This window comes from Vipera ursinii (genome assembly GCF_947247035.1).
Source record: "Vipera ursinii genome assembly, chromosome: 4".
Classification (NCBI taxonomy): Eukaryota; Metazoa; Chordata; class Lepidosauria; order Squamata; family Viperidae; genus Vipera; species Vipera ursinii.
This window is the reverse complement of record NC_139514.1, coordinates 34,662,982-34,680,713: the sequence shown is the minus strand read 5'-3', so window position 1 is coordinate 34,680,713 and position 17,732 is coordinate 34,662,982. Positions and strand designations below refer to the sequence as shown.

At 40.7% G+C, this 17,732-nt stretch overlaps 1 protein-coding gene across 9 annotated transcripts in view; it reads left to right on the top strand.

Moving 5' to 3' along the window:
• The first annotated feature begins 5,898 nt into the window (after positions 1–5,898).
• The window catches only part of CD47 (CD47 molecule), an 82,886-nt gene continuing 71,052 nt past the window's right edge, over positions 5,899–17,732 (top strand). For 8 of the 9 annotated variants that reach the window (XR_014492359.1, XR_014492360.1, XR_014492361.1 and 5 more), the window contains exon 1: positions 5,899–7,174. Coding sequence is in view for 6 of the 9 variants with exons in the window: in XM_083361385.1 (XP_083217511.1) it covers positions 7,126–7,174 (49 nt within the window). In the remaining 3 variants the exon portion in view is untranslated. The remainder of the gene's footprint in view (positions 7,175–17,732) is intronic. The other variant, XM_083361387.1, reaches the window with a different exon arrangement.

Sequence of the window (17,732 nt, the reverse complement as noted above, 5' to 3'; positions counted from 1 at the left end):
CTTGTACAGGCCTGGTCTAGAATTTTTTTTGAGCATTCAACTATCTAGAGCAGGCATGTCAAACTCATTTTGTTTGAGGCGACTTCTTATAAAAGAATTGCCATTAATTTGTTTTAATAAAATAATTTAAATCAATTTTTTTTACTTGATTTCAAATTAAATGAATTATATTGGTTGACAATGAGATATTTTTTAGTACAATTGCCAAATGTAATAAACTGGTTTTAGGTATATGTGTGCACTAATTATTTCAACACCAATACATTTTAACAACATATTCTATTTGTAAATGAATGCAAATGCAAATTGTACAATTTTTTGTGCAAAAATAAAACAAAATAACAGATTTAAGAGCTGTTATCATTAGTTATCCTTAGATAAAAAATAATTCCATCATCCAAAACTTTGTTATACTGTGGCAGAGATATTAACATAGGAAATAGATTATTTTGTTATCTAATTTTACCTTCCAAAAGACAGAAGCAGATGAAAAATGTGAGGTTCTTTCCTGTTGGCTTTTTTGAATTAGCTGTTTTAGATTCTAAAAGTTTAGTTCCTAAAGTAGTAATCCTGTAAATAATTTTAATGTTCTCTTCTAGTGCAGGCTCTTTTACGACTCAAGGACTTCAACTCCCAGAATTCCTGAGCCAGCATGGCTCAGCTTGGAAACCTCTCCATTTCCTCTCAGCATGGCTGGCTCAGGATTTCTGGGAGTTGAAGTCCACGAGTCATAAAAAAGGGGCAAGATTGCCTAGCAATAGGCTTTCAGAGGGAGCTTTATTTTTTTGCAAAAAAAAAGGTGCCAGAACGCCATTCTGAGCGTTCTATGAGAAAAAAAGCCCTGCCTATAGCTGAATAAACTATCAATATCATTTACGTTCTTCCTTGGATAATGGCATTTAAGAAACCTTGTTGAGACACATCCTGAATCTTTCTAGCCCAGTATTGTTTTATCACAGGGGCCAAACCAGTGGGAAGTTCAAAAGTATGTTAAGATAGCATGCTCCCACTCATATTCCCTAATAAATAGTATTGGGAGCCAGTCTTCTATATCAGAAGCAGTATTTAGTCATCATAATTAGTAGGTGTTAGTATTTTCCTCCTTGTATTTGGCTAATTTCTTTTTGGAGCCATCCAACCTGATGGCTAGTAGATACTTTGCAGTTGCAAAATTTAAATGTTAATTATGTGTTAGGTGAAAAGGTATTCTTCCAGAAATTAGTATCACTGGATGATTCTGGATTGTAATAATCTGTCTGTGTATGTGAGGGGGAGGGAGGGAGGGGGGAGAAACAGGGAGAGAGAGGGAGAGAGAGAGAGAGAGAGAGAGAGAGAGAGAGAGAGAGAGAGAGAGAGAGAGAGAGAGAAGGCTCTTTCACTACGGTACTATGGTAGTGAACCTAATACAAAATAAAACAAAGAAAGAAAAAGAAAAAAGTCAAAAGTCAAAAGTACAGGAAAAAAAAGATAAAAATAGACAAAATTTCTGATTTCCTTTGCAGCAAATATAACTGCAAAAAAGCTCACTGCCTTCTTAGCCAATTTTCCCCCAATCATCAAATGTGCAAATCTTATGTGCATTTTTTCTCTTTCATGCAAAGGTTTATGCAATATGGGATTTCTAATCAGCCATTATTGTAGATATTGTTTTTTTCTCTAACCAAGAAAGTCAATTTAGCCATCTCTGCAAGTTTCATCATCCTCACCTACCTTTCTTCTATTGTGGATAGTGTTGAATTTTTCTACTTCTGAGCATGCTACCAATACTCTCATGGATATGTGAATGTATGATCTGCAGTAATGCATACAGAGGAAATGACCAAAGATAGGTTTTTCATGCCATATTTGTTGATGCCTTATGTATGCAAAGTTCTATCGTGTTAAAAACTGATTCCTGAATATGTAGTATATTTAGCATGACCTATCACTCGCCATCGTGCACAGTGATTCCTTATTTTTTTCCAGCTATCTTTGCCAACATGATCTATCACACACTGATTGATATTGCCCTAGGTGTAAAGGGAGTTTTAGACATGTATGTGCACTTGTCCAAAGCTAGTGATGGGTGTAATTATCAGATGCTGTGATTATGCATTCCTTTTAATTTTAGATTTATATTCATTGTATTGACTGAGCTGTGTTCGTTTCACACACAAACAACCAGATGGAAATCAGTAACCAACTTCAGTATTAAACAGAACAAGTGCTGCTGCTAATACCATCTTTCCATAGTAGCTGTCACAATACAGCTTCACCCCTCCCTCCTTTTGCAGAGAACTCAGCATGTCTGTTACACATCTGCTTTCCTACGCAGCACCCCCCCCCCTTTGAGAGGCAGCATCAGTAACTGGTTGTGTGTACGTGCCATGGAGGCTTCTAGCAGAGTGTGGGTGTACTAGGCAGCCGGGAGTGGGTGTGCTTGGAGAGCTCCCTTGGCAGCCAAAAGATGAGTGGGTGTGCTGCAGCGATCTGGACTCAGCAGCGCAGAGGTAGCATTGCACAGTCACTGCACATTCAGACACTGTGCACCTGAATGCAAGGCCAGTATTGCCAGAAAAAGGCAGCCTGTGTTTCGGTCTATTCAATTAGTATCTAGAGAACTGAATCAAGAATTTCTCCCTTTGTATATTCCCTGAGCTTCAGTTAGTTTTTTGTTGGCTATAAATGAGTGCCTTCTGACTCCCTCTGCAGAGAGGAGACTAGCTGGGTATTGTATCTGCCTCCACCCCTCTGAAACCTTTATCCTTTCTATCTGATTTCTTTTCCACAGGCAGCTAGATTGAAATGCTATAGGAAATGTTGATTACTGGCAAATTTCTGACTGTGTTATGGCTTTTCAGGTAGAAAGTATATTTTGTCTAGGGTCAAGGTGCAGGAGGATTCAAAGCGCCTACCCAATGGGAACAGTGAATAGAATATTCCTTCAACAGATACATACACACACACACAAACACAAAGTTTACACCCATCAAATTGTATGCTTAGCCCTGTTATATTGAAAATGAGTTCTAACAGATCAGGCTGGGCTCAGCCCTGAAACTAGTCTTTATTTCTAGAACAAAGAAGTCCTTTTAAGTAGATGAAATATTCTATTCTCTCATTGAACATAGTCAATCTTGCTTCCTTAGGAATTAATTGTTGCTTTCAGAAAGTTTTTTTTTACAAACTAACAGCTATGGTTTTATCATATTTTAATACATTCTTTTATGCACATCTTTGCTGGAATATATTTACATTGCTGGAATATATTTACATTGATTTCACTTAGGTACACTTCTATACATCAGCAAGTTCCACTGGACTTAATTTTCAGTCACAACACAAATGTGCCAGGCTGCCAGCAGAACTCAAACACTTATGTGAATATTCCCACTTCTTCAAGCAGAAAAACAATGCAATGGTACTTATTTTATCATTTCCAAACGTAATGGTTTGTTTTGGCAATAATTAAAAATGGCAGCTTATAGACAAAATATTTTGTGGCATAAGCTTTTGTAAATACTGTTGACTTCAACAAATACATGATTATCCTTATCTAGAGAAAACTGCTTTTCGTAGACTATTCAGTAGACTATTGGTCACAAAAGTTTGGTGTATTAAAAAAACCATACAGAAGTAGTCACATATTTTTGTCTGAAGCTACAGATTTATTTACACAAAATTTACCCAGCCTAACCTATTGGGGAAGAAAATTAAGTCAACATTTTTGGTCAGGTGTTTTAACAAAGATTTTTTTATTTTAATTAGAAATCAGCAAATTGCTAATGGATACGAACACACAGGTTCTTCAATTTGACAAACTCCTCCTAAGTTAAAATATTTGATGCTGTAGTTAGGATTTATTTAGCAAATTTACTATCCTTAATTATATTGTGTTCTGTCTTATCAATGTACACACCTTACTTCTGTCATCTTCAACTCACCTTGCTCTGCCTTATGTAACACAGCACATTTTTTTTAATTCAGAAGCATCCTGTGAAATAATAAAAGAAACCAAGGCTTTGAATGCAGTCATTCATGTCTTTTGTTATCTCCTGTTTAGATTATTGGAAATTGCTCTACATGGGGCTGCCCTTGAAGATCAATTAGAACCTTCAGCTGGCCAGAACACTCTAGTGCACATACTCACTAGCTAGTACTGTTATCTATATTGTCATATCACTGCTGCAGTAGCTGCACTAGTTGCCAGGATGTTTACAAGTCCAGTTGAAAGTGCTTTTAAAGGCCTATATGGCTCGGGACCAGGGTATCTAAGAGATTGCCTTCATGAAATAGTTTCAGAACTATTGAACCCAGATGGCCCAATAGCCTCTACTACGAGTTTCCATCTATTAGAAGAGGTGGCGGGAGAAGATGACAGTATTGGGTGTTCTCAAGGGCAGATTTCTTCCAATGAAAAAGCTTGCCCCTTAGGTGACTGTCAACCTCCATCCTTATGGCATTCAGGCAGCTTGTAAAAACCAGCTTTTCTAGAATGCCTTTGGGAACTGACTATAAAGCTACAGTTCATTGTTTGTGTGCAAATGAGTGCATGCATACATGAATCTTTATTATTTCTTGTTATAAATTATTATTGAAAAATTTAAATGTATTTTATTATTATTTTAATATCTGCAAACTGCCTAAAGTCCATAAAGATTAAGGCAGTAGCTAAATTGCATGAATAAATAGATTGTGCCCAGGTGTAAAAAAAAAATCCATCTAGTATAAAGAAGTTATTTACAAGACAACATAGCATTATTTCAACATAAAAATAGATCGGATCTAGTTCATTTACAAATTCATACTCCATTTTGAGAATGTTAAGAGGAAGAAAAATACACGTTAATATGAGTTACTAGAAAAAAGTATAAGACATGAATGCCATTAATAAACTTTCTGTCATGTTAGGCATCAGTTTTCAATCAAATAGTTCAGTTTTCTACTATTTGCGCCGGACCCAAGATAAGACAATTAAATTCTAAAATTAGGGAAGAGTCTCACAGTCAGTGAAAGAAAAGTGAAGCTGAAAGGAGACTGGATATTTCAGCAAGACAATGATTTAAAACGGGTACCCAACCCCCGCTCCAGGGACTGGTACCAGGCTGCGGCATGCCAGCAACTGGGCTGCAAAACAAGGAAAGCCCCATCTGCGGGAAGCAGGCAGCACACAAAACCACACCCCCTCCGGTCCGCAGAAAAACCTCTCTCCACTTAACCGGTCCCTGATGCCCAAAAGGTTGGGGACCTCTGATCTAAAACTTATCTCCAATTTAACCGTGAAGTAATTTCATGAAGGAAATATGGGGTTCTGGAATGACATTCATAATCCCCAGACTTGGATAGTACTGAAAATCTGTGTGGAGTTGTGAAACATAAAGTGTATGCAAAGACACATAAGAATATTTCCAAGCTAGAAAGTTCTGGAAGGAAGAGTAGAGGAAATAAATCCTAAAACAAAAATAGGCTATTTGCCTACAGGAATGCTCAGATGTTATTTTCTGGCAAAGGAGTTAGTTTACTAAGTCATCCAAACACATGCACAACATTTTTTTAAACAAAGGCAGAATTTGGTACACCTCTGTGATGTTGCCTATTAAATTTGAGCTTCTCCAACACCACCAAAAGAATATTCCAGTCAGCAGCATTTAGAGAACAAATGATTTCCCATATATACAGTCAGTGCTTTTTTTGTAAAAGAAAAAGGTGCCGGAACTCACACATGTCATACAACACGCCTTGCCTACCCTACAAGGTTCTATCCAAAAAAGGTGCCGGAACTCCGTTCTGAGCGTTCTATGAGAAAAAAAGCCCTGTATACATTATACCTGGGGTACTCCAAACAAATCCTTGGCTTATTATAAACATTGCCAGTAATAATCGTCCTTGATTAAGGAAACATCTACTGTCTGAAAGATGGCCAATTCTCTCCACATGTCTGAGTGTAAGTCCTAAGATGTTGACAACATGGTATTTATTATATAGCAGCATATTGAAAAGGCTGTAGAAAGGCCACATTTATCTCAGTTATTCTAAATTAATTTACTTGTGATGCTCTCTAGCGTGATTTATAGTTGAATTTAAAACGCCAGCTCTTAGAATGACTATGTGTGTTTAACTTCAAATGTCCCTAAAACATGATGCATTTATACTTGATGTAAAATGGTAGGCACCAGCATAGCGAGGGTAAGGGAAACGAAAATACATAAACAAAAATCTCTAATCTAAATTCCCCGGTGTAGAAACCTCAGATGAGACCAGGGAACGAATACATCTCTTATTTATAGCTAATGCTTCTCCTGCAGCTGTGTGTGTGTTTAAAGGCTCAAGAACCCTTACTTCGCAACGCCCTCGTATTATTATAAGGCTGAGCGGAAACCCCTCATGGAAGAGCGCGCTAAAGATTTCACGAGGAGTTTTGGCTTCGCCGGAGCCTAACGGCCAGTCTGCTGCGCCATCTCAGACTGCACATGCTGTACAGTACATAAGATGGGCGAAGACTTCTCTTTGGCGGCGTCGGCGTCGGCTTTCCCTGACGATGGCAAGCTTCAGTGTGACGCAGAGTTCCTCCTTTGTCACGCCAAGAGCCCGGCGTTCATTTCCAAGTCTGCGCAATTCCTGCGTCGCTAGAAGACCCGCGAGCAGCCGAAAACGTCGCCTCGCCGGGCTCGAAACTTTCGGGGCACGATTTCAAGGTCTCTAAAAAGGGCGACGCGATTCTCGAGGATCGCCGAAGCTCCTCCCTGGGTTTGCCCCGTACGAAGCTGGAAAGCACCCGGAGGTCTTCTTCGGCTCTTCGTGACAGAAAGCCCACCTGCTTCCCAAGTTGTAGCGCGCAGCGTCAGTCCGACAGTAGGCTACGGAGGGGGCTGTTCTTCTGCCACCTACGCCTTCGTCTCCCCTCCTGCGGCGGAGAGCGAAAGCGAAAGCCGGGTGTGGCTCCGCCCCGCTTGCTGCGGCTGGAGGGAACCGTCGAAGCTTGGCAGGCTGCGGGCTTGGGCGGCTCCTGATCCGCGTTCCGGATCTAGCATCGCCCCCCCCCCCAGACACACACACACACACACACACACACACTATCTTTCGCTTGGCCTGTGGGAGAATCGTCGCGGCAGAAAGCGGATTGCCCTTCCTTGCGCCAGCCTGGACATGTGGATGCTCTGCGTGTGGTGGGTGCTGCTGGGCACGCTGGGGGCCGGTGAGTATTGGTTCTCTCTTCTTTTGCTGCGCTCGCCCTCGGCGGCGCTGTTCCCTCTCCGACTGCTGGATCTCCTCTCACTTTCCTCTCGTAGCCTTTCGCCTCCCTTTCGAGTCGAAAAGCTTAGCTGGTGAACCCTGCGTTCTTCGGTCCGCGGCGATTCTGGAGTAGTTGCGCAGTTACTATTCCCTTTTTTTCCTGCTTGCCCGTGTCCTGAAGCCCCCGGGGGAGCTGGGTTGTCTTTGGGGCTCCAAGGACGGTAGAGTAACGGCTCTTCAAAAATAGCGGAAGGGAGAGAAGCTGCCCACACCCTCCCCCCACCACCACCACCACCAGCTCCCCGGGCTGGTGAGACTTTTAGCTTTCCGTCCTATCCGTTGACTGCGCCATGGCAGATAAAGGCTTGGTTTGTTTGGCTGGAGTGTACCGCTGCCTTGCACCACACGTCCTCTCCCCTCCCTCCCCGTTCCCCCGAGCGAACCCAATTACTTCGACAGGCGTAGGGGTGCTGCGCTCTGGGATTGGCTATCTCTTTTAACGCCTGATGCTTCCCATACGCTTCGCTTCGGGAGTCCTGCTGCTCCGAATGTGCCGTGGCAGAAGTGACAGCAGGCAGGCAGGCAGGCAGGCAGGCAGGCAGGCAGGCGGGCGGGTGGGGGTTGTTGAATGTGACTCCGAGGTTCGCCGCCGCGCTTTGGAATATGCAGAAGACGACATTTCGGTGTGTCGCTTTCTGACACCTTCTGGTTGGTTTGCGAGACATTTCTGGTTTTTTTTTCCCTTTCTTCTGGTTAATGGTCACCGTTGATGGCTGCTGCCTTTGGAAGAACTCAGCTAAGCGGTTGTGACGGCGTATAAGCCACCTCTTCTTTTTGACGTTAAAACTTCGGAGCACGTGTGCACAGCAACTTCACACACACACACACACACACAGACACAGACACACACACACACACACGCTCCAAATTATATGTAGTAAAATGAAGGTGAAAGTAACCGTTTTCTTTTCCCTGGGCCACTTCCCTATCTCTCTGGGAAAGAGAGCAGATAGGACTGAGTAATCTAGTTCAGGCTTGCAGTATTGCATGTACAAAACGTATTTCCCAGCAACACAGGGTGCGACTAATAGAATCCCCAATCATGGACAGATTTCGAGATAAAATGAATCAACGTTACCCTGGTATACTTTTAATCAGACTCTTAATGAAGAATTTTGTGGCAAGCAAATTGTTGAATTATATGGGGATTATGAAAGCTCAAAATTATGCACTTCACACAGCTGTTCTGTAGAAATGGATGTAATAAATTATCTTTTGGCACCTTCCAGCTTTTTGAGAACAACTAAAATTGGTAAGAGTTCTGTGATGCTTTTAACATTTACCTTTAAAGATTTATTGACAAGTTGGTTTCATTTAGTGGACAATAGTTTTCAGATTCCCAATGCAAACTCTAAAAGTCTTATTTCGGTGATTTGGAAATGCCGTTTGGCTTTTTTTTTATTTCTAATGAAAGTCTACCACCAGTGTCAACTTAGGAATTGACCTCCTGAGCTAAGAATAGTTTGACCCCAGAACCAGTAAACCAGTATGGTGATGATCTCTACTGGATATATTCAGGCAGACTCTAGGAGTTATTTCTCTGGGTCGCTTTAATCTGAGTTTCTGGTCTGAACATAATAGAATAGAATAACAGAGTTGGAAGGCACATTGTAGGTCATCTAGTCCAACCCCCCCTTGCCCAAGCAGGAGTCACTACACCATTTCTGACAGATGGCAGATGCTTAGATCAGGGCTTTTCAACCAGTGGTATGGGTATCACCTGTGGTACATTGGCACCTGGCAGGTGGTATGCGAACATCCTAGAAAAGTGGTAGCGGGGGAGGGGAATGAGCTGAACCGGTGGCAGCACCGCACAAACCTGAGCAAGAGACAGCTGGAGCTGCAGGGCTATCTGGGCTCAGCAGAAGCACCAGGATTAGCACTTCTTCAGGGATGTCAGGGCTCAGCGGAAGCAGCAGGATCAGCGCCAGACTCCAGCTGGAGCTCGGCGCTGATCCTGGCACTTCTGAGCCCAGAAGAAGCGCTGATCAGCTGGAATGTTGCAGCATCTTGTGATTTACATTCACATACTTGGCAACTGATTCATATTTATGATGGTCACAGTGGCCCAGGGTCATGTGAAGTGACCAAAACCTGCTGCAACCACCCAGCAGATGGGGGGAATAAAAACCAAACACTCCCCACCTCACCCCCGCTGCCAATTCTCAACAGAAATGCTCACAACAATGAAAACCTCAGACAAGAGGAAGAGCACCACCGGGCGGGCAGGCAGGTGTCTTGCTCGGCTGTGGCTTGGGGGGCACTTTTCCAGTGCCATTGTAACTTTGAACAGTCACTAAGTGAACTGTTGTAAGTCGAGGATTACCTGTACTTCATCACTTTTTTCCTTTTTTTTTTTTGGTCATCAAGTGTTTGACACCTTGCTAGACGACTGGTGGTACTCGGATGTTGCCATATCCTAAAAGTGGTACAATGGGTGAAAAGGTTGAAAAGCCCTGGCTTAGATGGGTATATAGGTTGTATACACTTTGTTTCCACCAATGTATAACCACACTTGAGCCCAAAATTTCCATTGCTAAGCAAGACAGGTGTAAAGTGACTTTTGCCCCATTTTATTTATTTTATTTATTTATTATTTATTAATTTAATTTATATACCGCCCTTCTCCCGGAGGACTCAGGGCGGTGAACTGGGCAATACATAAAAACTAGATACAAAAATTAAAAATTATTAAAACGTGATTAAACAATGCCCATAATAAATTAATACAGATTAAAAATTGAAGTCCATTTATAAAAATCCCACCCCGTCCCATCAGGCCAGGCCAGCTTGTTTAAAGAGATGGGTTTTAAGATCGCGCCGGAAGGAGCGGAGATCGGGCGCCATCCGGAGCTTGACCGGAAGATGGTTCCATAAATCCGGTGCACCCACAGAGAATGCCCTCCCCCTGGGGGCCACCAGTCGGCATTCTTTGACCGGTGGCACCCTGAGGAGGCCCTCTCTGTGGGAGCGTACTGGGCGGAGGGAAGTTGACGCCAGCTGCAGACCTTTCTGGCCTCGGTTGTTAAGTGAATTGCTGCAGTTAAGATAGTAACACAGTTGTTAAGTGAATCTGGTGACTTATCTTGTCAGGAGGTAGCAAAAGGCAATCACTTGACTCCATGAATACATGCCAGTCACCAAGCATCTGAATTGTGATCATGAGGATGCAGCAACAATGGTCATAAGTGTGAAAGTGATCATAAGCCACTTTTTTTTACTGCCGAATGGTCACTAAACAAATGGTTGTAAGTCAAGGACTACACATACCAATTCTAGAACTTTACAGTTTCCAAAGTCTCCAGACAAAACTAATTGTCAAGATAAGTCACCAGATTCACTTAACAACTGTGTTACTAACTTAACTGCAGCAATTCACTTAACAACCAAGGCCAAAAGGTCATAAAATGGGGCAAAATTCACTTTACACCTGTCTTGCTTAGCAATGGAAATTTTGGGCTCAAGTGTGGTCATAAGTCAGTGGAAACAAACTGTATACTACCTATATACCCATCTAAGCATCTGCCATCTGTCAGAAATGGTGTAGTGACTCCTGCTTGGGCAGGCGGGGGTTGGACTAGATGACCTACAAGGTGCCTTCCAACTCTGTTATTCTATTATGTTCAGACCAGAAACTCAGATTAAGGCAACCCAGAGAAATAACTCACTAGACTCTGCTAGAATATATCCAGTAGAGATCATCACCATACTGGTTTACTGGTTCCAGGGTCAAACTATTGTTAGCTGTGTGTTCAACACAAAGCTCAGGAGTTAGCCAAATCAGTGGTTATTTGCCTCTTCCAAGAGCAGAGAAATTTCTTAGCTAGGATAAACAGAGCTAAAAAACATGTTTGTAGACTTATTTTAGTCAATAGTTTCTCATTCTGCCTTTACCGAGGCACAGTTTAACTGTAGTTGGAGAAATGTATTATTATTAATAACAACAACAACAACAATAATAATTTGGAAGGGACCTTGGAGGTCATCTAGTCCAACCCCCTGCTCAGGCAGGAAACCTTATATCATTTCAGGCAAATGGCTGTCCAGTCTCTTCTTAAAAACCTCCAGTGCTGGAGCATTCACCACCTCTGGAGGCAGGTTGTTCCACTGGTTAATTGTTCTAACTGTCAGGAAGTTTCTCCTTAGTTCTAGGTTGCTTCTCTCCTTGACTAGTTTCCATCCGTTGCTTCTTGTCCTGCTTTCAGGTGCTCTGGAGAATAGCTTGACTCCCTCTTCTTTGTGGTAGCCCCTGAGATATTGGAACACTGCTATCATGTCACCCCTCACTCTTCTCTTCGTTAAACTACACATACCCAATTCCAGCAACCGTTCCCTCTATGTTTTAGCCTCCAGCCCCCTAATCATCTTTGTTGCTCTTCTCTGTACCCTTTCTATAGTCTCGACATCTTTTTTACATCATGGTGACCAAAACTAATCATTATGGGGAAAGCATGAGACATGGTTCTCTTGTATTCCAGTCGAACAGATTCCAATGTGGATTGTGTGTGCTGTTTCAGGCACAGTTGTTAATGAAAATAGCAGTTTACTCAGGCTGAGTAGCTAAGCAATAAGGATTTTAAATAAAAACAGGGTCTTTTGGAAAGAAGGGCTGCCTGAGCATTTTAGTTTTGAACAGGAACTCACAGAAAAATCAAAATCCAAGCCAAAGTTCCAACAGCCAAGTCAGTTTATCAGCCAGTACAAAGGTCAGTATTTCAAGCACTTTTTACAAGAAAGCGTTGTTCCCAAAACTGGATCTTAGCTTGGTGTTGAAGCCAATCACACCAAAGCTGAGGTACGGAAAAACAGACTTTTATTTTGGTACCAAGGAATAAAAGTGATCTCGGCTTTGAAAGCTACCAAGGCGCCGTTTACAGTTTTACAGCAGTTTTTATAATCAAAGCTTCTAGTATCCTGTGCCAGCTATGTGCTTTTAGCATTTCTTATAAATGAAGCTCAGCATCCTGGCTAGGTGGTTGAACCTGTGAAAGTGTCTGCACACACACCCCGCACACACCCCACAGCCCCCCTCGCATTGCTCAACTGTTAGCAAGCTTGTCTGCAAAGCTCTCAGTGAACAGAAAAGAAAAGAAGCTATTAAAGAAAAAGTTGTTTAAGAGTAATTGTTTCCTCTCAGAATTCATCTTCCTCACTCCCATGCCCATCACAACCACACCTGGGTCCTATCTCCACCTATGACCATTCTTCTGATCCCCAGGGCCTCATCTGCACGTATATTCTTTCATCTGATCCTTCAAATGATATCCAGGAACAGGAGATCACAGGGTGTTTTTTTTAATAGAAAACATGGGTCAGCACTGTTGATACATGAGATTGCAGCCAGCTATCTTTAACTAAGAAAGCTATTCCCTTGTGTGGCAAGGGGTCTCATTGAGCATATTCCCTCTGCTCTTTACTCTGCTTGCCAAGTCCAAGGGAGTGGAGGACATGCCTCATCATCACACTGTTCCAGCTTTTTTGATGGTGTTTGTGTTTAGACAGCCAAAGATGATTCCTGGCTTGATGTCTCTTGGGACTGACATTTCACTAGTTCAGCTGGAGCAGCTTTTTTATACTCTTGAGTCTGGCCCATGACACTGTAAATGCATAGATGAACTATGAAAGAAGCTTGGAACTTGAATTCTAAATGTGTACAGTTCCAGGACACAGTTACAACCTTAGTAGCTTGAAAAACTAATTATTATATTGGTGAGTTTTTGTGTCTGAATTGAGAAGTTGTTAATTTGATGATTCCTTGAAGTGAAGAACTGGAATAAAATCCCTAGAAAGTAAATTTATTTTTGGACACGAGTGTCTTGGTCTTATGCCTGGTGGTTTAACATTTGAACTTTAAAGTCACCTTCCACCTGACAGTGACTTCCTCTCTTTACTAGGATCCTTCATTTTTAGCCTGGCCTGTTATAGCCGTCACCAGACAGTTTCACCAGCATTCATTAAAACAAGGACCCACTGACCCAAATAGTTTAATGAATCGTTAAGTGCAATTTTAGAATTTCTGACCTATTCAAAGTACTCTTGACCTGCATTCCAAAATCATCATTGTTGTCATCCTCATCCTCATCTCCTCTCAGGAATGTTTTCGATGCAAGGAACATACCCCAAATTACTGATCAAAAATTAACCTTTTTTTAAACTGCATTGAATTAAAAAGGTACTTTTCCTCTTATATTTTTGATAAAACCTGAGGGTTATTAAGGAATTAGCCCTAAAGAGCAAGTTAATATAGCATTAAAAATTATAAAACCTTTGAAACTATCTGTAATTGTGTTGTATTGTGACCTACAATGTGATGCAAACATCATCTAAGTCTTATTAATGCATAATAAGTATCAGCTTCCCATCGTCCTATGCGCGCCCACAGGGAGGGCCTCCTTAGGGTTCTGCCGGTTAGAGATTGCCGGCGGGTGATTCCCAGGGGGAGGACATTCTCTGTGGGCGCGCCCGCCCTTTGGAACAAACTGCTGATGGAACTTCGGACTGCCCCCGACCTTCGCTCGTTTTGCCGGGACTTAAAAACCTGGTTGTTTGAATTGTCTGGCCTGGACTGAGGGATTTTAAATTAAATTAATTTAAAATTTCAATTTTAACATTATCTTAATTTTGTGGGCTTGTATTAGTTTAATTCTATTTTATTCTCTCTTTTTGTATTGTTTTTACCTTGCCCTGTGAACCACCCTGAGTCCTTCGGGAATAGGGTGGTATATAAATTCAATAAATAAATAAATAAATATATTCTGATTAAAGCAAATGACATCCGAAGCAATGTACTGTGCCATCTTTGTATTGAAACTGAGCCAACTTTCACTATGTTATTATTAGAAGAGATATGTAGAGTAAGAGTGTCAAACTGGCGGCCTGTGGGTCGGATGCATCATGCACAGACCACACCCACCCTGGTTTCACAAAGGCAAAAAAGTTACCGTACGTCATGATGCATCACGTGACACGATCGAGTTTGACACCCGTGCCCTATGATAATCAACAGGAGATCATTTGAGATACAGGTAGTCCTTGACTTATGGCTGGTCACTTAGTGACTCTTTGCAATTATGATGGATCCATAAAAAATTACTTATGACCCAGGTATGAAATTCCGACAGATGACCTGCCCACCCCACCCCCTGCAGTCACATACCGCATTTTGAGCATTTGTTAACTGACCCATATTTACAACTCTTTGCAGCATCCTCCAATCATGTTACCATGATTTCCAATGTTTTTGCTGGAAACCGGAATTTACTTTTGGTTTCTGGCAAAAGATGCCCATAGCAAACTTTGGGTTTGCTTAACAGTATCCAACGTTTGCTGAATAACAGCTGCATTTTCTTAATGACTGCTGCAAAAAGGTAAAATCAGGCACAGTTATGTGGCGGTCCACTTAACCATCACCTCTTACAATTATAATTGTGCAAATGTTACTATGGTCATAAGTTCAGGACTCTTAATAGATGTCCTGATCAGCTTTATTTATTTATTAAATAAAATACAACATATTGGTTTCCACCATTGCAATCTACAATTCACAAAACAGTTTTCTGAATGTATACTTCTATCAAAAATAATTCATGCCCCAATCAAAAATATTTCTGTGGATCTCAGAAAAAAGAGTTGCTGATGTTCAATTGGCTGAAAAAATCCACAAAATCATTGCCAAAGAAAATGCTCTATCAGCTAATAATCAGAGAGTGTACAAATAGAGAAACGTGGCAGCACTGTTACTCTTTCCAGGATTGTTTGTCTAACAAACTTGCCTTAGGCATTCAATACAATGTTGAATTTTTCAGGCCACAAACATTTACAAACTGTCTCTCATCATTGTAAGTTTACAGAACAATATGGCAGAAGATTAACAAACAAGGAGGACGGTTGTTGGGCCTGAGAGTTTAGTTGTGTACTATATATTGCAGACAAAAAAAACTGAATTTCAATATTTCTGCCAAACTGATTTTTTTTAGTTTAAGATGTGTACATCCAGCTATTCAGTTTGGAACTAATGGTTTAAAACTTAATATTATGAGGGAGCATAATCATTATGACTCTTAGCCAACAAATGAACATCTAAAACTACTTTATGACGATATAAGAATCCCAGTGAAAGAAAGTACTAGGAAAAGGATGGACGAGGAAAGTGATCTGGAGATTTAAAGATGAATCTGCTTCCTACCTATTCATAAATATTAAGAAAAAAACCCAGGCAACAAAAAATATTCCAATTCAGCTCAAACAAACAAAAGATATAGTTGTATGCAAAAGTTTAGACATGCTTATTCCAGTCAATCCTTAAATGTATAGAAGCTGACATAACCTCTATATGGCATAAGGTTAAACATAACGTTTTTGTGCAAATATGAATATATACTTCCTATCTATGTGCAGTTGTTTGCAGATAAGAAAGCGTAAAATGGCAGGTGCAGAATATTGGACAGTTACTAAATTCCAACTCTTCATAGTACAATTAAAAGATTTCATACAATATCTGTAGTCAGAAAAGAATCTTTCTATTCTTGCTTTTAAGGTTTTTTCCCCCCATTCTTCCTAGGAGAACTTTCCAGTTCAGAAATATTCTTCTGTTTGATTATTCTATATGTTTGATATTTCTCTCCAGATTTTCAATAGTATTCAACTGTGAAGGGCATCCAAAAATCTTTTATCTCTCCTTCCTATTTCACAATTGATTTGGAGATGTGTTTCCCATTTTTATCTTGTTGAAATAGTTAACCTTTTTTCAGCTTCAATATCTTCCCTGCTTGCAGGACTTCTAGGATATACAGCTAATTAGACAAATATATTCTTCCTTTTACCAGCACATTTCCTAGATGTCACACAACCCCAAAGCATAACAGAACTTCTGTTGAGTCCCTGATGCTTTCTGAGCTGGGTTGTATGCTTGCAGATTACCTAACTAGGCAATACCATCAGTGCTATTGAGGGTAGGGTTTGCTTCCTATTTATATACAGTAGCTTGGCCTGCCAGTGTTGAGGAGGTTCTCCTTGGTAGTTCTTTCAATTGGCAAGATGGTCTTTTCTTCAGACTTATTTAATTGTGGCCAGACATTTCAGTTTGTATTTAATCAGATGAAAATCATTTCAGACTTACTGATATTTTATTTTGTGTATTTTAAACAACTTCTGCAATGAGGTCAGACAAAAGAGAGAGAGAGAGAGAAAAATTTTCGGACAATTCTCTTGTACAGATCATTGTATATAAGCAGTGTTGTACTGTGGATGCATAGAGATATACTACGATGCCACTATACCTTTGAGAGGTTGTTAAAGTGATCTGTGGATTCTGCTTCTACTAGATTTCAGGTAGCTTTAGAAAAGATTTTTCTTGATGTTTCAGGTCTTGTCTTGATTTCAACAGTTCAGTATAACCTCCATTTCTTAACTCTGTTTGTCACAGCTGAAATTGCTAGCCAGAAGTCTTTAGAAAATTGTTTATAGCCTCACTATGCTTTGTAAGAGTGAATTATCTTCATTTTGTATTATGTAGGGGTTGTGTCAGCTTCTATTCACTTAAGGATTCATTGAAGTGTACAGTTTGACCAGGGGTGCCTAAACCTTTGCATCTAACTGTAAGCCTGACAGTCATACTGTTGAACAGTCCCTGTTTTGACAAATCTGGCTGTCCCTGAGGGCGTTTTATTCAATCCATCTTTAGGCAGAATTATTCCTGTTCTGTTTTTTCTTGGCTCTTCCATCCAAGTGACACTTTCTTGTTTGAACTCCCAGTATTTTTCTTTTATGAAATATTCTCTCCCTTTTTCATGTAGAAGAATATGACATTAGCTTGTTAGCAACTGTACGCAACATGTATAATACATAATTTGATACCTATCCCTCTTATACTAATCAATTTGGAGCCTGAATAGGGCAATAGAATACTTAATCTTATGTAGCCCCAAAAGTTCAAATAAGCATACTGTAAGCCTTCTTTAGTTAAAGCCAAAATAACTTCTCAATATAAATACTCCTCACCTTACAACCACAATTGAGCCTAAAATTTCTGCTGCTAAGTGAGACATTTGTTAAGTGAGTTTTGCCCTATTTTACAATTTTTTTTGCCACAGTTGTTAAGTTAGAAACGTGGTTGTTAAGTGAATGTAGCTTCCCCATTGACCTTGCTTATCAGAAGGTCACAAAAGATGATCATATGACCCCGGGACACTGCAACCGTTATAAATACAAGTCAGTTGCCAAGTGTTTGAATTTTGATCAGGTGACCATGGGGATGCTGCAATGGTTGTAAGTGTGAAAAATGGTCATGTCACTTTTTTCACTGCTTCTGTAACTGAACAGTCACTAAACGAATTGTAAGTTGAGGACTACCTGTAACTTTATGAATTCACTCACTCCTGTTTTCTTGGCAACAGTACTGAAGTGGATTGTCACTGTCTTCTTTCAGGCTACTCTCCTGATAGTATAGATATAGGATAGGT